General features: G+C 60.4%; 1 protein-coding gene across 3 annotated transcripts in view; it reads right to left on the reverse strand.

The window, feature by feature from the left end:
- Positions 1–5409: 5409 nt before the first annotated feature.
- Positions 5410–19849, reverse strand: part of CSNK1G2 (casein kinase 1 gamma 2) — a 46426-nt gene continuing 31986 nt past the window's right edge. For 2 of the 3 annotated variants that reach the window (XM_056336093.1, XM_056336094.1), the window contains 11 exons: positions 13633–13673; positions 13048–13117; positions 12498–12646; positions 11763–11997; positions 11448–11533; positions 10934–11018; positions 10680–10828; positions 10140–10223; positions 8362–8466; positions 6469–6575; positions 5410–5965 (listed from right to left, as the gene is read on the reverse strand). In XM_056336093.1, coding sequence (XP_056192068.1) covers positions 5911–5965; positions 6469–6575; positions 8362–8466; positions 10140–10223; positions 10680–10828; positions 10934–11018; positions 11448–11533; positions 11763–11997; positions 12498–12646; positions 13048–13117; positions 13633–13673 — 1166 coding nt within the window. In that variant the 3' untranslated portion in view covers positions 5410–5910. The remainder of the gene's footprint in view (positions 5966–6468; positions 6576–8361; positions 8467–10139; positions 10224–10679; positions 10829–10933; positions 11019–11447; positions 11534–11762; positions 11998–12497; positions 12647–13047; positions 13118–13632; positions 13674–19849) is intronic. The other variant, XM_056336095.1, reaches the window with a different exon arrangement.

The raw sequence follows: 19849 nt of genomic DNA on the forward strand, positions 1-19849 counted from the left end.
TGTTTTGCCTTGTGCTAGTGATTCTGCTGCTATCATGTACCAGACTAACTGGTACACCAGTATCATTTGTAGGTTGTCTGTGGCTAGTCATTTTTCACTTTACTGATTAATCCTATCTAACAACATGCGGTTTTTTGACTGTAATGAATGTAGTTGCTTTTCCACCAGTCAGAAGCATGGAAACGAGTGGCTCTGGTTGTGGTTATACTTGCTGTGAGGAGATAAATCCCGCAAAAAAGACACAGTCAGGGGCTGTGTGGCCTGTCGTCCTCTTCTGCTCCAGCCCAGCAGGCGAGGCGAGGCCGTTTGCCGCGCCTGGGGGCTTGGCCAGCCTGTGCCCGGCGCCTGCCCTCCGCCTTCAAAAAGTGACGGAAAGTGGCCTTTTCCCTGAGGTGCCGCTGCTTCAGCACTACACGGTCTTGAGGGAGACCTCAAAACTAGAGCGCCTCTGGAGAGACTGCGGCGTTTTCGTGCTATTCTCATGAATTTGTGACAATCCTTTACCTTGGGCGGTTGGCGCCAGTGAACTGACCTCCCCTGTGACGGGCCCTGTGGAGTCGGGAGGGGGCAGCGGCTCTGGTGGGCAGGCGCTGGGTCCTGGTCCTGCGCTGGGTCCTGGTGGTGCTTCTTTCAAACTCCGTAGTGCGTTTCAAAGGCTGGGTGATCCTCGGATAACCCCGTGCAGCCTTCAGCAGCAGGGTCCTCCTACTAGTCGTTACTGTGCAAATTGAGTCCTTGGCAGATAGTGCCGGGGTTTGTCGGCTGAAGCAAGAGCGCTCGCCTCAGCTGGGCCCCTTGTTCCTGTTGTGTTGCTGCTGTTTCCGTGCGCGTTCCAATGCATTTTCTCTTTGTTGGTTTCTGTGCATCGCTAACCCACCCCTGGGCCGCTCCAGAGCCCCCTGCCCCGATGCGAGATAGGGAGAGAGAGGCTTGAGGTGCAACAGTAACGCAGCAGATGGACAAGGATTTACGGAACAGTTGAGGAAAAAGTGAAAGATTTTCTGTTTGCCTGCAGATGTTTGCACAGTCCCCCTGTTTGGACAGGTGCAGGAGGAAGATGCGGTATTTACAGCGGCCATTGAGCTCAGTAATGTTGCAGGTGCCCCCTCTTGCCTGCGCGGGCCGGGGGCTTTTCCCCGTAAGCGGGGATGGCTGTAGCTGAGCAGGGACACGCAGTCGTGCCGGGAGGAGCTGGGAGGCTCGTGCCTGACCAGCTTTGTGGCCTCTGCCCGCTGGTGAAGGCTGAGAGCTGCTCCCCTCCGTAATTAAAGCAGGGCTGGGCAGGGTGGGCAGAGCCCCCGCAGCCTGCGTGGGTCTCGCTGGCCTCAATGCCGAGGCTCCCCTTGGCAAACCTCCGCTCCGGGCACACGCGGCCCTTGTAACTCACCGGGTGGTGGCTGCCCTCGTGTTGGGCTGCTCCAGGTGGGAACCTGGTGGTCCTTGGCTGGTGTGGGGGGCTCGGTGCCGGGTGGGGAAGTGACACCCCCTCCTCTGGCTCCCTCTGTGCAGGCTCTACCCTCGGCCGCGTCTCTCCTCAGCCACGCAGCAGCGATACTGCCAGGAACACTGCGCCGCCGAACCAGTAGCTATTAGAGATGTCAATAGCGTGTTACGTTCTCTAGGAAGACGTTGTAAGATGTGTATATTGTAAGCCTGCTTTAAGGGTAGGACGTTTTTAATAATGGCCAGTACTAAAAAAAAAAAAAAAAAAAACCAAACAAAAAACAACAACAAAAAAAAAGAAAATAGTTTAAAAACAAAAAAAAAAAGTGATGGGTCCATGACTTAGTTATTGAACCTGACTCTGTGCAATGCAAACGGTGTTGTGAGATGGATTAACGGGCCGGGCAGGGGGAGGCAGCCCCTCGGGATGTACCGGTGCCCACCTTCACCTCCTGCCTCTGCCCCTTTCCCAAAGGCTGTGGGAGCTTCACGCTGGCACCGGGAGCTGCGGCTGGGCCCGCGGTGGCTGCGGCACTGCGGGGCCTTTCTGTATATAGGGGTCCGTGGTGGGGGCACGGAAGAGGCAGAGCTGCACGCTTGGCTGTGGGAAGAGCGGGACCGGACAGGGGTGGGCACCTCCCCCGGCTTGTCCCTGGAAGCATCTTGGCTTTGGTGCTGTTTGGTTACGCAGATTCTCTCCGCCAACGCCACATCCTTGCGTCGCCCCACGAGGTAGGTCTGGCTGCTCGTCCCGTCAGGGAGGGAGAGGAGCCAAACTCTGAACTACACCTGAGCAACTCCTGTTCTTCTGGCTTTTACGCAGTTTGATGCAATTCTGGCTTTTGTAGATAGATGAATGTAATTCATTGTTGGACATGCCTGTTCCCAAAAGTATGAGACATTCTGTTGTACCACGTCACCTTCCGAGCAGAGCTGGGACTGTCCCCACTCCAGTGCTGTATTGATGAATGTATCCGATGCTCTCGTTCCGTGTTCACACTCTGCTTCTGGCCAGCTTTGTGATTTGTAAATAGGAAATCAATAAAGACATTCAGGTTGTCTTTACAGAAGTTTCCTCGTGATTTGAAGGCGGCGCCGGGAGGGCTGAGGGGGACCTGGGCTGAGCCCCTTCCCGGCCCTTCTCCCCCACCTGAGGGCATGGGGTCCTCGGCTTCCCCCTCTGCAGGGTGTGGGACGAGCCCGACCCCTTGGGGGTCCCAGGGGGAGGCAGAGCGGTGCTTGGGAAGCCCCAACCCTCTGGGGAACAAGGGTATGATGGAGCCCGTGGTTCTGTGGGGGCGGAGAGCAGGCGGGGGGCTGCTGGCATCGTGGCACAGCAGGGGGGGTTTAGCCTGTTGCTTTGTGACTGAATGACTTTTAACTATGATTGAAGGTTTTTGATAACCTGGATGCGCAGCAAAAGCCGCCGTGGCCGTGGGCATTCCAGGTCTCTGGAAACAGGGAACTCGCGGTGAGTGCGGAGTGAGGGGCTGCAGCCCAGGGCTGGGGGGCAGCTCCTGGCTGTAGCGGGGCTGAGGGATGGGCTCTGCCCGCTGGGGCTACAGCAAAGTGCCTTCCAGCAGTTCCCGCGCGTTGCTCAGCCCTGGCGGGGAGCTGGGGGGCTCAGCCCTGGCAGAGCTGCCTGGTGAGGGGGATCCTCCGGGCTGGGACAGGGGGAGCTTCCACCCCTTGGCTGCACCCGAGTGCTGGGAGCAGCCGGGACCTCGGCCTTGCCCCCCTGCTCCAGGCACGAGGTCCTGGGGCTGGGTCATGCCCGGCTCGGGCACGATGCCCACCCTGGGCACGATGCCTGCCCTGTCCTTCCTCCTCCTCCTCAGCTGGGAGGCTGAGGGCTCCCCCACCTGCAGCGGTCCAAGCCCTGCCCGTGTTGGGGCACCAGGCTTGAGGGGACCTGCCCTCCTGTGCCCCCAGTTCCCCACTCGCTGGCTTCGCACCGGAGCATCCAGCGGGATCCCTGGGCAGGGATCCAGGCAGGGATCCAGGCAGGGAGCTGTGCTGCGGCTGTGCCCCCCTGCCCTCTCCCAGCCTTTCCTCCTGCTGCTCCACATGAAGGAGAACCACGGGGCCCTATTTTTGGCTCCGCACTAGTTTGCAGCAGGAAAGGCCGGGGTGAAGCCCAGCCGGAGGGGGGGGCGGGGGGGCCAAGGCAGTGCCCGCCCGGGGGGACAGTGAACCCGCTACTGGTGCAGCCCCAGATGGAAAGGGGGGTGCTCGGCCGGTGCCTCCACCCTCAGGGTCATGCAATCAAGCGCAGGAGAATGCATAGGGTTTTAAAGTTTTTTTTTTTAATGATTTTTTTGAAATTGTTTTTATTAAAAAAAAAAAAAAAAAGCCCCTAAATTCTATGGCTTCCAGGAAGCATCAGAGAAATTTAAATGCCATTTCTGTACACTTTGTTTTAAAGCAGTAACTAAACTCGCAATGGAACAAACGCCCTCATGTACAATCTCAGTATTTGGACTCCTCGCTGGAAGGACGGTAAGTCCGGGGGGCGCGGGCTGCCCCGCGGCGGGACCCTTCCCCTCGGGGCTCCTCTTCAGCCTCCCCCTGGGTTGGGCTGAGCCGAGGCTCTGAGCCGGGTCAGCCGCTTCCAGTGAAAAATTTTAAGGCGATTTTTAAAATTCGTTTGTTTGCCTCGTTGGGGAAACCGAGGTCAAACGTTGCACATCACCCCCCGCCCTGGCCGGGGACACAGCAGCAGCTGGGGCTGCCCTGGCCCCTCCTGCCCCCCTGCAGCCCAGGAGAAGCCAAAGCCGGGGTCACTCCTGAATTTAGGAAGGGGGCCAGGGCACAGCGCCCTCCCCAGCTGTGGCCCATGGGTGCCCAGGCAGGGCTGGGTGGCCCCCCCGCGATTCAGGGCCTCCAGTCCCCCAGAGATGGTCAGTTTGGACAAATGTTTCAAAGCAGCCACAGATGGTCCCATTCCCCCTCCCCGCTCCCCCCGCCCCCTCCCCCCCCCCAAAGCCTCAGCACAGCTTCAGCCCCTCTCTCGGGGCAGAACAACAGGGTTTTGGTAAAGGTAAGTGTGCCCCCCTGCCCCCCCCACCCCAAATGTGTCATGATCAATACACACAACAGCGCACGGGTTCAGTCACATGGGAAAGCTGCAGTGCCCTGGGGTGGTGAGGAACGGGGGCGTGGGGGGGTGTCTGTGTGTGTCTCTGCGTCTCTCTGTGTGTCTCTGTGCCTCTCTGTGTCCGTGGGTTTGTGTTTAAATTGCAAAAACTCCAGTTTCCCCCTGCCCCAGGATCAGGCCCGGCCCCAGGATGCCATGGCAGCAGCTCCGGCACCACTGGTCCCCCCTGACGCCCTTCACCGCTCGGCCGTGCTCACCACACGCCTCGTGCTGCCCACCCCGGCTGCGGCCCCCCCCCCCCCCCCCCCCCCCGCCGTGCCCGCTGCCCCAGGAGCAGCCCCGGGGCTCGGACAGGTGGCAAACGGTCTGTTAACACCAGAGAGGCCGAGAAGCCGTCGCCCCGCAGCCACGACGCTGCCCCTGCAAATACCTAAAGCTGTTGTGGCAACTGGTCCAGCCCTAAGACAGCACAGCGCCAGCGGTGGGGCAGCTTCGCGCGTCCCCATGCTCTGCCACCTCCCTCCACGGGTCCCTTTGGTCTCAGCCCCGCGGCCCTGGCAGTGGCCGGGGCAGGCCGGTGCCTGGCTGTCCCTCGTCCCCAGGAGTCACCGGCCTGTTCCTGGCAGGACCAAACAGCGCCTGTATTGCTAGCAAAAGTGCATCGTAAAATGAACTGTAAACGCGTTTCCTCTCCCCTGCCCCGCACACCCCCCAGCACTTCTCACCGTACCGGAGACCGCACTGCTCGTCACCAAAGGCGTTAACGAAGGAGGGGGAACCCAACGGGGGACGCGGGGCCGGGGGCCTAAAGGAAGAGCAGAATTCAGTAACACTGAAGATGACGGTCAAAGACTGACGACTCAGCACTCTGCACCGAGACTCACTTTAAATTAACTTAAGAGACAAAGAAGCAACAGAAAAAAAAAAAAAAATTTCCTCCTTAGCCCACTGCTCTTGAAATTGTCTTCTGCTTCTTCTGACAGCGATGGTTCAGAGTCTGTTGACTTGATCCCCATTTTCAAACTTGTTATAGACTCAAAAGCATGTGGATTTGTTTCGGTTTCTTTCTTTTTTTCTTTTTTTCTTTTTTTTTTTTTTTTCTCTTTTTGACAGACGCAGGAACTTCAGCGAAGTTGGGCTTGGTTCGAGTAAACGGCCACACACTGGGTGAGTGGCGGAGGAAAGGACAAGCAGTTTGGGGAGGCCCCGCTCCCCGCCTGCGCGTGGGGCGCTGGGGGAGGCCGTCCGGCTCGGCCCCCCCCTGTCCCCTTCCAAACCGAGGGGCCGCCGCCGGCTCCGTAGGTCAAGATCCAGCCACGGCCAGAGGGAGAGGAGCCATCGTGCACGCCGCTCCACCCGGCCCCGGCAGCTCACTTGCGACGCTTGGTGGTTTTCCTCTTCCTTCTCTTGAAGAAACAGCAGCACCTGGGGACAGAGGGGACCCTGTCAGCGCCCAGGCCGTGACATGGATGGACTCAGCAGCCCCACGGTCAGGGCAGAGAAACCCCTTGGCGTCCTGCTGAGCCCCAGGAAGTGCCCCATAGGGCTGGACGGCGAGCACCGCGATGGCCATGGTGAGTGACACCTGCCACAGCGACTGACACTGACCAGGGTGAGTGACGCCGGCCATGGCACATAATGCCAGCCATGGCAAACGCCAGGGCTCCTGGAGAAGGAACGGCCCCAGAACCATGTGTGTCCCTCTGCACTGGCTTTGGGGAGCCTCAAGGCTGGGCAGGGCGCAGTGAGAAGGGGCTGGGGGTGGCGGTGACCCTGCAGGGACACCCATTGTGGGGTGCCAGGGGAGAGTGGCAATTACTTGCACTAGATCTGGGCTGCTCCCCCCTGCAGGGCAGCGGCTGAGGCCCTGCCAAAACCCATGTCCATCCCGGCCCGGTGAGAGGGAGGCAGCAGGGCTGCGTCCTTACTTTGTATCGTCTGTCACCTCCACCTCGGTAGGGGCTGTAATGGGGGCGTTCGAATGTCCTGCCGTCGGGTCGTCCGTGTTCAGCTCTCCGTTGGTGGAGCTCATCACCTGGGGAGAGACGAGCGTCAGTGCAGGGCAGCCCGTGGGGCACAGGCCGGTCCTTAGCCTTGTCCCCCACCCCATGGCAGCTGCGTCCCAGAGAGGGGCAGCCCCAGGAGGTGGCACGACCCCCCCAACCCTGCACGAGCCAGGAGCAGCCGGAGCAGGGCAACAGGACGGTGCCCTTACCCAGACAGCGGTGCTCCACCTCGGTGCTGAGCACTCCCAAGCAGCCCCATCACACAGAGGGGTCTGATCCCCTCAGCGTCTCCGGGAGGATCCTGCTCCTGGGAAGCCCTGCGTACCCCACCGAGGGATCCTGGCTCCTGGGAAGCCCTGCGTACCCCACCGGGAGAGGGGCCTGCTGGCAGCCAGCCCCACTGTGCCCAGGAGCCACGGCCCCGTGAAGCTGTTAGCTCCGAGGCGGCCCTGCCGTGGCCGAGCAACTGGACACAGCTCCTGCTCCCCAGCCCCAAGCCCCAACAACACCGGCCCCTGCGGGACGCAGCCCAGCACCCACCCTGTGGGCTCCTGCCCCCTCGCCGGGGCAGCGGGGCCATGCACAGTGCCAGGGCCGGGAGATCCAAGTCACCAAAGCAAGGATGGGGTTGGCACAGGCAACTGGGACTTGCCTGAACCCCCACCGCCCTCCTGCGCCCACCGCCCCCAGGCAAAGCCAGGAGCTCCCTTGGGCTGCGCAGGCCACAGGATGGCCAAGCTACTCGCCCCTGGCGAGGAGGCTTGGCCTGACCCAGACTCATGGAGGAGCTGCCCTCTGACAGCCACGGTGCCCAGCCGCAGGGCTACGGCAAGCTACAGCCCCCCGAAACAAGCTCGGAGACCCCTGTGCGTCACCAACACCCCCCTGCAGTGCCGGGGGCAGGCAGAGGACGAGGGGCTGGCTGGCAGAGCGAGAGCAGGGAGCAGCCGCCGTGGCAGGGAGGGGATGTGGTACGGGAGGAGCAGGGCAGGGCACAAGCTGGCCCCACACTCTGCCCCGGCCCTGCGGCAGCAGCGGAGGGAGCCAGGCCCAAGCCTGGGACTGAGCATCAGCACAGAGTCACCGTGGGGCAGCAGGAAGGAGCAGCAACGGCGGGGATGGAAGCGGACGGAGGAAGCAGCGCGGGCACAGCTGGGGGACACCCATCGTGGATGCCCCGCCACCTGCGTGGGCTGGATCCCACCAGCACAAGAGGGGCTGAGCGGCAGAGGACAGAAGGCTGCGAGGGCAGCGAGCACGTGGCTGACGGCGCGAGTGCAGGACCGAGGCGGGGAGATGAGGCCAAGGACTGCCCGGGGAAAGGGAGGAAAAGCAGGGCTCGAAGCCGTTGCTCCACTCACAGAGGCACGGGGAAGTCCCCACACGGGATAAGGCCGCGTTGTCTGGCACTGCTGGGATGAGCGGCGCTGGAGGCAGAGCCCGATGCCCACCCGGCTGCTCATGCCGCTGCGTGGCACAGAGTCAGCACTTCCTTCACCTGTCTCAACCGCCCTCCAAGTCCCAGCGGCAGCACCAAGGGAGCCTGGCAGCCCCCGGGCAGCAGCGCCAGCCTCGCCCATGAGCCATGAGCATCCCACACCGTGGGGACTGGGCAGCACGTGTTGCAGCCTAGGAGAGACGCTGGGCATGCGTGGCCCTGGTGCCGCCCCAGGGCCAGGGAGCAGGGCTGATCCCCTGGCACGGCTGGCAGACACACGTTGGCCTGCGCCTGGCTGTGCAGGCAGCTTGTGTGGCGCAGGTCGGCTCCGCTCCCTCCCGCGCCCGCCCCTGCCCTCGGCGCGTGGTTGCATGTACCTGGACGGACCCCCCGAGCCTGCCGGCTGCCAGGTGAGCTCCCAAAGGCTCCTCGGCAGGCTGCCCACCGGCCTGAGGATCCCACAACTCCGTCCCCTCGGGCGGCTGCTCGCGACAGGCAGGAGGAACAGAATGAAAAGAAACAAAAGAAAAGAGGAAGAATGGGGAAGAGAAGGGACAGGTGGAGGGAAGGGGCAGGGAGAAGAGTGGCAAAGGGAGTCGAGAAAATAAGACATGCAAAAGCAAAAACATGACTGGAGCAGCTCAAGTTTTTGATTGTGGAAGGCACTCGTGCAGCACCGTCCCGGCAGCTTCCCAGGGCAGTCCCTGCGGTGACACGGTGGGTCTGCATCCCCCCTGCCAGGTACACGCACACACCCCCACCTCCAGCAATGCAGCTGGGCTCTGGGCAGGTCCCCTCCAGGCAGCTGAGGGCACGCTGCCCCACGGAGCACGGCCAGCCCCACGCAGGGCCAGTGGCTGCGTTTTGGAGCAGGCTGGGCCAGCAGAGTCACTCGCTGCGCAGGGAGACACAGGCAGGCCAAGGCGACGCTGCTGGCCACTCTCCTGCAAGCGCAATGTTCCGAGGCTGACGCAGATCTTTGTGGGGCAACTGCGAGGAGGTGAGCTGTGCTGCTCCTCAAGCTCACGGGCTCCTCAGTTGTCCAACAGCGGGGGAGCACCTCGCTGCCAAACCCTTGCCACGGTGAGCGTGGCACGGCCCCACGGCTGCTGGGAGACCCTGCACCCCCAGGCTGGAAACCGTTCCCATGCGGTGGGAGTTCTGTGCTTGGCTTTTCCCCCTGCTCTCAAGAAGGGATGGCGAGCGCAGCAATGCTCGGATGCTGCAGGGAGAGAGCAGACCTGACTGGGAAGAACGAGCCGTGGGCGCTTCGAAGGTGTTGCCCTCTCCCTAAGGAAGCGCTGCCCTGCCACCAGGGCTGTCCCAGGCTCCCTGTGCTTGGCTAGGGGCACCACGGGGCACCACAAGGCCGATAGGTGACTGAGGGAGGCAGGATGCTGCACCCTCGGCTCCAGCACCCTGCAGGTGCCCTGCTCCCCACGGAGGTTCAAGGCAACAGGATGAGTGCCCATACAGGACTGCTGGGGAAACACGTAAGGTTTTGCACTTGATAGCAGCAGTCCCCACGCCAGGGTAGGACAGGCCACCGCACCAGAGCCGGGCCGGGCAGCCCAGCCCGGTTCCGCAGCGATCCAGGCAGGGAGCTGCCCACACAGCTCTGCCTGTCTCCCTGCCCCGGGCTGTGCCCAGCTCAGCCCCACGTGCCCTGACGGTTCCCAGGGCAAAGCCAGCACCACTCTCCAGCACAGGGCGAAACGCTGCCACGCTGCCCCACAAATCCCCCCGTCCCATTGAGAAAGTGGTACCGCGTACAGAGCAGCAAGTTAATCCCGTGGGGACACGGCGCTGGGGACACCGTCCTTAGCGCAAGGTGGCTCAGCCTGTACCGTGCCCGCAGTGTGCCAGCTGAAGCCCAAGCCTGGTGCTTCCCCGCCGTGCTCCAGCATTCCACGCTGCTTCCTCCTGCTTCCACCAGGCTGCCTGGCCCCAGGGACACTGCCCCGGTCCCCCAGCTAGCCACAGACCCAGGCGTGCAGGGAGGGAGCCCTCCCACAGACAGCACTGGGGGAAAATGGACGCTCCAGCCCCTGCTCCCAGCCAGAGGCCCCGCCAGGCTCTGTGAGTCCGGGAGCAGAAGCCTGCACCGCGCACGACCGCGGTCCCGTGCCCCAGCCAGGGCAGTGCCGCTGCTCACCTGGTGTTTGGTGTGTGGCTGTGCTTTGTCTCTGTTCGGGGGCTGCACCTGCACCTCGCTGTGCATCGTGCCAATGGGGGTGGGCTGGGGACACGACAAGGACAACATCAGCCACAGCACAAGCAGCCACCCCGCACCCAGCCCCTGGCCAAGCATGCAAAACACCCCAGAACCGGGGCCTGATCCCTGCCCCAGCAGCTCCACGCTTGGGATTTGGCTGCAGAGAGCCCATGGAGGGTGCCCACCACCAGAAAGTGAGGTGTCAACTCAGCTGCTGGGGTCCCCTTAGCTCCCGGAGCCCCGCATTTCTGAGTCACAGCTTTAACTCACTGGCACGACGGCCCCAGCTTGGAGCCGGCATCTCGAGGACTGGTGGAGCTATCCCTTGGGCGCGGACATGGGTGGCAGGGATGACTGCCGACCTGCACCCTCCCTGGCTGCTGCCTCAGACCACACTGACTCCCCACCATGCTGCCCACCGCCCCGAGGGCGCCCTGGGGCCCAGCACCCTCTGTCCACCCCTGCTCCCTCACCACTCACCAGTGGTTTCCCTGCCCAGTCGTATTCATAGTCAAACACGTAACCGTTCCTCTCAAACAAGTCTGTGAAGAGCTTCCGCAGGTAGTCATAGTCAGGCTTCTCAAAGAAATCCAGCCGCCGCACGTAACGCAAGTACGTGGCCATCTCCTCTGTGGGGACAGAGCGGGCTCAGGTGGGGCAGGGGGACAAGATGCCAGGCCAGCGGGTTTGGGGCCAGGCTGGGGCCAGGGCCAGGCCATGCAGAGTGCCCTCACCTGGGAAGTTCTCACAGAGCACCTCCACTGGAGTGGCTCTTTTAGTGTCGCCGATCTTCTGATACCTCTCCTTTAGCGTGTCAGCCTGGCAGAGACAAGGAGCAGGTCAGCACGAGGACCAGGCATGTCCCCCGAGCAGGGAAGGCGCTGGGTCCCATCAGACCACAGATGGTTTCCTGGTCCCCCCTTTCCAGGCAATAGCGAGAGCTCATTCCCAGGGAATCCCCTCACCCTGGGCAGGTCTGAAGGACAAACACCAGGGAGTGCGGTTCCAGGACAGCCGCTGCGAGAGCTGCTGGGATTCCCATAAAGCAAGGGGGACACCTGCAGCTGCTCAGCACAGCAAGGGCCTGGCACACAGCTCAGAGCAACAAACCCTGCATCTGGTGGGGTGCCAACCCTCCAACAGCCCGGGGGCCAAAGCTTCTCCCCCTTTCCCCGATGCTGCCCATGCCAGGGCAGAGCCAAACCCACGGTGCAGCCGTGCCCAGGGACAGCGGGCGCCAGCAGTTACCTTGAGGCCTTGCCAAGGAAGGCTCCCACGGAGGAAGTACATAAACATGTGCCCTAATGCTTCCAGGTCATCCCTGCGGCTTTGTTCTACACGGAGGGAAAAAGAGACACAGGTATGTTCCCACTACAGCCACCACCCCTGCCCCCACCAGACCCTGCAGCACCCCAAGCCCCCTGCCAACATCCCAGGCTGAAGAGCAGGAGAGGCAGTTTGTCCCCAGTCCCACCTCTGGCCGGGGGCAGCTCGCACCCTGCAGGCCCCCTCCCCTCTCCCCTTCCACCCAGAGGCAGGGCTGGCCGCACGGTACGCACACACCTTTCCCAAGGTGGGTGTTGATGCTCATGTAGCGTGCTGTCCCTGTCAGGCTCTTGTGCTCTCGGTAGGGGATGTGTTTTTTGGTCTCGGGGTCAATATACTCTTTGGCCAGGCCAAAATCGATGATGTGGATGGTGTGCTGCCGCTTGCTGCCCGGCCGCCCCACCAGGAAGTTCTCTGGCTTGACATCTCTGTAGATCAGGCTTTTGGTGTGGACATACTCCATCCGTGTGATCTAGGGGCAGAAGCAGATGTCAGCACCATGGCAGAAACGCACCATGATCCTGCATGCCTCCCTGCACCTCCTCCCTTGGGCCTGACTCTGCTCCGATTGCCATGTCCCCAGCCAGCAATCCTGCTCCACTCAGCCTGTACTGGGTTGACAGGATGGGCACAGCATGTCCTCCAGCCCCGGGAGACAACCTCAGTCTGGCCACATCTTGCATACATAGTGAGAGATGCTCGTTTGTGCTCAGAGGGGCTGTGTGGGGTGAGGGAGAGCCCTCCTGCATCAGGGAGAGGTATGAAGGCGGTCTAGGGTGTGCCAGCAGGCAGCATCTCCTGCGGCACGCCGGGCACTGGCTCGCACCTCCTTCCCCTCCCCTTCCCTGCAGGGTCCCCACGCTGCCTGACCGCTGTGCCCACGCATCACCCCGCTCCCCCAGGGTGGTCTGCAGCCAGGCGGGCTGGGTGAGCTGCGCAGAGCTGCTGCCGAGGTGGAGGTGCTGTGCTCACCAGCTGGATTGCGATCATCAGGACGGTCTTGAGCGTGAAGGTCCGATCACACAGATCAAAGAGATCTTCTAGGCTGGGTCCTAGCAGCTCCAACACCATGGCATTGTACTTCCCGCAGGGGCCAAAGTAGTAAACCTGAGGAATTCCTTCTGCAAGAGACGGAGCAGGGGCTGTCAGGGTTTGCAACGGAGCTGAGCAGCACACAGCCATGCTGTCACGGCCATGCCACTGCTGGAGTTGCTACAGGGGGCTGCCGATGGGGGGATGTCTCTGCACTGCCCTCCCTCTGTGCTGCAGAGAGCACGAAGGAGGCAGCTCCATCTGCATCCTGACTCTGCTGCGGGGGAGGCGGGGGGAAAGGACTAAATAGAAAAGGATCAAAGATTAGATGTGGCTCTGTGTAAAATCGGCCTCTCCCAGCCGAGCAGATGGGCAGGAGTTGCTCAGGCTGGAAGCAAAGTTGCAGAGTCACATTTATAGGAAGCCTCTCTTTCCTGGCAGTGTCACCCGGGCAGCCACCTCCCCGTGGCAGCTCAGCCCAGCCCCATACCTGCATTGCCGAGCTGTTTGTAGAACCGATACTCCAGGTGCAGCTGGGGGGCCCGGGATTTTATGGGTTCCTTGGAGGAGAGAAGAACAGTTAAGGCTGTTGTAGGGAGCAGGATGTTAGGGAAGTCAGGGTGTCAGACACCTCTTTCAGTGCTGGCAGCAGCTGGACTGAGAGCATTTGGGGTTGGGAAAAAATAGCATAAAATGGAGATGAAGCCTCAGGGGACAATGAGAGAAAGCCAGCCTATGTGGAAGCCAGATCCACCCCCTCCAGAAAGATCTGGGTGCTGGGGTGGACATTAATGGGAGCGGGTACCAGTGGGGACCACCCTCTCCCAGAGGTCTCTGCCGCTGGCACCAGCTGAGCACAGCATGGGCCACAGTGAGGTCCTGGAGAAGCAAAGACCCAGCTCTTCCCTCCCCAGGCCCAGATCATCCCACCTGCGATGACGCGCACTGCTCTGCCTGCCCTCAATTCCTGGCAGTGAGCACAGCTCCCTGCGCAGCCACCCATCCATCATCCATCACAACGCGCTCTAACAGCCTGGGCCTGAACATCACCTGCCCCAACCACGGAGGGACTCACCAATTTGATAGCTACGTATTCGTTTGTGTAGAGGTTCTTTCCTGCAGGGAGAAACATGAAAACGGCAGTTGAAAGCAAGTGAGCCTTTGCATTAACCCCACTTCACACCCTCTGCAGTCCCCAAGGGCTCCTGGGCTGCAAAACGTCCTGAACAGGTTCAGCAGCTCCCACAACACAAACAGGCCTTGAGGCACGAGCAGGAACCCACTGCAAGGAGTTGCAACATGCCTATTAATTACCCTCAGATGGGGTACGTGGATTCTTCTGGGATGGGCAGGCTGCTGGGGGGCTGGAGCCAAGTCTGCTGGGAGGGGGCAGTGTCCCAGTCCAGGCCTGCAGGGATGTGACTGGCCAAGGCAGGAACGAAGCTGGGACTTGCTGTTTCTCCCAGCCACAGCCCTGCATGGAGAGGGGCCGCCCTGCTCTGGGGGGGGGCCTCCAGAGTCGGGGGATGCTGCTTTGTGGGCAGTGGGACCACGCAGAGGGTGACAGGGAGCAAGGACCCCCAGGAGCACTGAGGCAGCTTGAGGCACTGCAGCTGGCAGCGGTTCAAAGACACCGCAGGTAGGTGGAAATCCCTTCCCCAAGGCTGGGGTCACTCCTGGGGATGCCACACGTGTGTACGTGTGCACACATGCATGTGACTCAACCTCATCCTTTGGGATGCTCCCACCCACTCGAGGGTGCAGGGGAAGCCAGGAGCAGACCCACGGCACGGCCCAGACGGAGGAGCTGAAGGCATCTATGTACTGCACAGAGGGCCAGGCGGCTGCCTCCAACTGCCCAGAGAGCTGGAAGGGCAGCCACGCCACCCCAAAACCCTGTAAATGACCTGCTAGAAAGCTCAGCACCTTCACAGGAGTTCTCACACCCATAACTACAGAGAGGTTGAACCAATGGGGTCTGCACATCACCCCACTCATCCCAGAGAGGAGGAGAGCACGAGGAAGGTGCTACACACCTGAAAAGAGTCAGTACAACCTCTGCCTCGGGTCCACAAAAGAAGAGATTACAGAGGTTTGCAGAAACCTTCTGCCAGAGCCCTTCAGGACACCAGGGAGGTGGGAGTTAACCGCAGCAGGTTCCCTTCCACAGCACGCACAGCCAGCAGACACGCGATCCCACTGCCTGGCATGTGCGTATCTGATGGAGCTGCATCTGTCTCCTCGGATTTTCTCCAAGCAATTTGCTCAGGGAACAAGCTCCTCCTGGCATAAGATTTCATCTGCTCTGACTGCTGCCCTCCACCTGAAGCAGCAATAAATCCTTGCCGGGTGACATCAGAGCCAGCTGCTGAGCGCCAGCGTCGGTGGCAGGATTATGGGAAGAGGGATGAATGGGAGATATTAATGGAGCGGCTCCTCCCAGGGACCAGCTCTGCAGCCAAGGAGGGACTCAATCCTGCTGCTTCGCTGACCCTCTCCCATCCCAGGGGACCTCTGCCAAGCCACTTTGTCTCCTGCCCCTGCAAAACCAAATCCTGTCACAGCAATTTGGAAGGTGATTTGGGAGGGCAAAACGCCTGGCTAACACAAGCATATGGCAGACCCAGGGGTTTTGGCCCATCACAGACTGACATTCCTGGGCAAGAGGTGGGACATCCCTCCGACCCGGGCACAGCTCCAGAGGGCTCAAGGAAACCCTCAAGTTCGTTGGGAACTTGACTGGGGCAGGGAAGAACTGAAATCTTGACAGACCCCAGTGCAGCTCCCTCACCCCCACTGCTAGCAGTCACCTCCCAACAACTTCACGGGGAGAGAAGGCAGCTGGCAGGGAGGAGAAGCGCGTGCAGGCAACTTATCTTCCACGCACCAGGACCTCTGTGTTTTGCAAACAATCGCAAGGGAGAGGAAGTCGGTGGGGATGCAGGGGCAGGCAGAGCCCAGCCAGGCAGTCGTGGCTCTGCCTGTGACATCAGCAGAGTCCCCACGTGCGCCCCAGCTAAGGTGGGCTCTGGCCTCAAGGCCGTACAGTTCAGTCCAAAAAAATCCCTGCTGCCTTCACGGCAGCAACATGCAATCAGAAAACTCACAGCTGGGTTTTCCCTGAGGTTAAGCTCAGCCTGAAGAGGGAAAAAACCAACATGGGAGGATACCTGCCAGAGGGGCCTGCAAAACCCACACAGCACAGCAGGGAGGGAAAAGGGAAGGAGGCAGGAGCATCCCCAGCGGGACCTGTGCTTGAAGAGGTCCACCTCATCCCTGTTACGTGGCATCTGTCCTGCCCCCACCACGCTGACCCCCCAGCGGTTTGCTGGCACAGAAAGCTACCCACAAAAATGCTCTGGGAGCTGGCAGCCCTCCCCCAGCCCAAGAAACGAGTCCAAATAATTTGATACCCCCACGGTTCACCCCTTCCTGTAATGCTCGGAGTGCCTGGACAAAGCTGATACAAACGACAGGGGAGCAGAGAGAGCACTGTCTAACCATCGCTGCTGTCTAACCACCACCATCCTCTTCCTCTTCTCCAATTAAAAAAAGAAAGGTGCAAAGAGCAGAACTGGTCTATCATGAGAAAAAAGAAAAAAGGCAAAAGGAAAGAAAAAGCACAAGAGCAATGAGGGAGGGCTGCAGGGTCTTTGTCTTGGCAGGGTCCGGCCAATGCTGGGGAACTCCCCACTCCAGCTCCTGGAGCAGCTCCTGCAACTGCCCCCATGCCACCCACTCCACCAAGCGCTCACTAACAATGATAACTTTTGAACACCTAAAATGTGCTGGAGTTCACAAAGTGCCCCAGGGGAGGACTCAAGCACGCAGTGCTGCAGGATTCATAGAAGAAAAGGTGCTTTTGAAAGATAAAAGTGGCAAGATGGCCTGCAGAAAGCAAATTATTCACATTTGCAGAGGCCTTTGCCCTGCTCAGTGCTGGCGGCACCTCTGAATCCAGCTGCCGGCATGTGCAAGATGCAGCGTGATCAGAGCCGTGATCAGAGCCAAGCCAAAGTCACCCATGGGAGGTGGCAGCCAGACCTGGGGTCCCTATCATGTTTAAAAGCCGGACATGGCTTTCCCTTAACCCCGTGCTAACCCCCGAACTGTCCCCCTCCTGAAGGCGCCCTTGGCAGCAGCATGGTCCGGCACCTGCTCCTGCAAGTCACAGCAGCCCAAGGACGAGCCGGGCTCCCGACCCGGTCCCCATCCAAGTGGCTTCCCCTGCGCCAGCCCCTCCGCCCAGCACTGCCCTTCAGTCAGGGCACGGCGCAGGGCACAGCACCACACTGACCATGCTGGGAGCCTCTGCGCTATGGCCCTGCCTGCGGCAGGAGCACCGAGTTGCTCCTGGGCACTGGGACCAGTAATTTGGCTTCTCTGGTCTCCAGGCGATGCAGCTGAGGAGCACGGGAGACGGCAGCTCTGTGCAAAAGCAGCCAGGCACCGGCCCAGCACCGCAGCCCCAAGCTGCATCAGTCCAAGAAATGACAGTTCCTTGGAGCACTGGGGTTTAATACCATCACAAAAAAAAGAAGTTATTTTAGAGTTTGACCTTCCTCTTAGAGGAGTCTCTGAAAGACCAAGAAGAAAAACAAGTGTGAGCCATTAGCAAGGGAGGCAAGAGGAGCAGTTAGCTGGCAGCACATGGGCTCTTCTCTCCCACAGCCTACCCCAAAGACCCCCGTGAGCCGCCTCCGGCTCGAGGTGGGTCCGCAGCTCCAGCCAGCTGCCTTTCAGAGGTGGCTGAGCCCTTCACCACAGGCACACGTAGGTCTCTTGTGGAGCCGAGGACAGAAGGCTATCACGTGCGGTGTGCTGAGCCCAGCCTGCATTTTCTGCAGGTACCTTTTGCAGCCCCCAAGAAGTAACCCCCCTGCGAGTAGCCAGGAAGCTGCAGGCTGGGGGTGAGAGCCACAGCTCAAGAGAGCTTGGGAATGTCCCCAGCACTCGCACGTGACTGTTCAGCTGGGATGTGGCCCCAGCCCAGCTGTAGTAGTGACCTGCTGCTGGCTCATACACTGCGCAAGGACACCCCTGCTCTCATTTTCTTCCCTCCAAAATGCTGGTTTTACTTTTTAAAAGTAAGGTAACTTCTAGCTTTTAATTTTGAAGAAAAAACACTGTGTTTCCAAGCTGCCATTAGAAATCAAAGCACCCGGCTGGGGGAGAGGGACGAGCACTGGAAAACTGCAAAAAGCACGCTTGCCGAAGGTTATTGCAGGAAGAACAGAAGCAACAGCCTCCACCAGGTCCCCATCCCTCCCAGCACCCTGGTGCAGCTCTGTGGCACAGCCCTACCAGAACATTGGCCTTGGGCCAGGCTCGGGGGAGTGGCCATCAAGGAAGCCCCCTGCCCAGCAGCTCCTGGCTCTGAAGTGTGCTTCTGAGGCAGCCCAGCAGCAGGTGGAGCTCAGGGAAGGGGGCTTTGATACCACCCAGGTACTTTGGGCTCATTTTCGACCTTTCTGGTTAATGACTGGCTTTTCATCCTTTCCGCCTGTCCCAGCCCACCCCAAAGCACCACCGAGGAGCTGCTATGAGATGCCTGCTCCAACGAACCCTCACCGCGAGCAGAACGTGCTGGCCTGGCTCCCGGGGGCACAGGCAGCTGGCAGAGGCAGCGGGCTGCAGGCTCCTGCCACTCGGCTGTAGCCCAGTGCCAGGGCACACGAGCCATCAGCCACGCTCCAGTCACCCCTGCTGCCACCAGCTTCCTCCTGCCTTGTGTTTTAGAGGGCAGCATCCAGCTCTGGCACAGATGGGCAGGGGGGAGCTCGGGGGGCTGCAGGCTGCGGATGCTGCCCAAGGCTGTCTTTGGAAAGTCCCAGGAGGAGCTGGGCTGGCGCTTGGCCACTGCTGCAGACTGGCCAGGGGAGAAATAAGCTGGCTGGGGCACGGTGCCCTGCCTGGCCCAGGGTGAAGCACCAGGACATCATGACCAGGAGGTAACAGGACCCACCACCTGCACAACCTAAACCCGCCCCTCGGTAATCCCCAGGCAGCTTCCCCCCAGATCCCATATGCCAGAGGGCTGGGGCAGCCACTTCGCTCCAGCTCCCAGCCCAGCTCTCCAGTCACACTCGTACAGGGAGGAACGGGCCAGCAGTGCCACCTGACTGGGAGAGGGGCTGGCACTACGTCTGTGTATCGCCCAGGATGCCAAGGCCAGCATGAACACAGAGGGGTAGGATCCAAGCATGGCCCTGGCAGCCAGGAACTCCTGCCCAAGTCATTCCCCTTCTGGCTTCCCACAAATGCCTTATGCCAATTTTTTTAAGAATTTATTTTTAAACAAATCACTTTTGGTTTTGGACACCTCCGTGCCTGGGAGGACACTTGTCTCTATCTGAGGTGGCTGAGCTGAGGCACCCGGAAGGACAGATCAGCACCTGCCTTTTGGTGCAGGGGTGAAATTGGCAAAGTATCACCTGTTTCAGGAAGACATTGTCCTCCACCTCCCACTGCTGGGAGCTGGAGGAGTCACCTCCTAGCATGTTTTTGCAAGATCTCCTGGCTTTTAGGGAAGAAAAAAGTCCAAAGAAGATTTGGGAACTTTTAAACACAGCTACACTTTGACCTCTGCAACCAGCCTGCCTTGAGGACCAAATACTCCATTCCCAGGGGAAAACTGAGCAACAGCCGGGGAGCATCCCTGCTCATGCCACCACTTCACAGCAGGATCCCTCTGGTCCCTTGCCATTCATCTGCACTTGGAGGAATCCCTACATTTTGTGAAGTCCTGAAAGCATTCCTGAGCCCTGACGCAGCTCCGAGGCACACCTAAGGAAGAAAGATGTGATTTTAGGAGAAAAGCCACATAGCTGTGGCTTCCACTACTGCGATGAGATCGTGTACTCAGGCCTTTACCAAGTTACGGCCAGGCACTACAGGGTGTGACAGGGCAGGAAAACCATGTGAAGGGACTAGAAGCTTCTCTTGCTGGTGGCAAGGACAAACTCTCGCAGTGAGAATCGACCGCTGCAGAGCCCCAGAGCTCACTGCTTGCCATGAGCAAACTAAGCCCAACTGCTCTGAGGTCCCTGCAGCAGCTCTGCTCTGAATGACCCGGCGTGCCAGTTTCACAGACACTCCTGAGCTCTGCACAAGACTCACGTCCACCTCAGTGCTGTCCCCAGAAAGTGACGGGGAGGCCAAGGCAGGGGGTCACACCAACCCCCCGTGTTGAGCACGACAGACAAAGCAACGGCCACAGCCCCAGTTGTATCAGACTCCTGCCTAGAGCACATTCTGGGAAGACAGCTTGCCCAGAAGCATGCCTGCTGTGG

Source organism: Falco biarmicus, chromosome 4 (genome assembly GCF_023638135.1).
Source record: "Falco biarmicus isolate bFalBia1 chromosome 4, bFalBia1.pri, whole genome shotgun sequence".
NCBI lineage: Eukaryota > Metazoa > Chordata > Aves > Falconiformes > Falconidae > Falco > Falco biarmicus.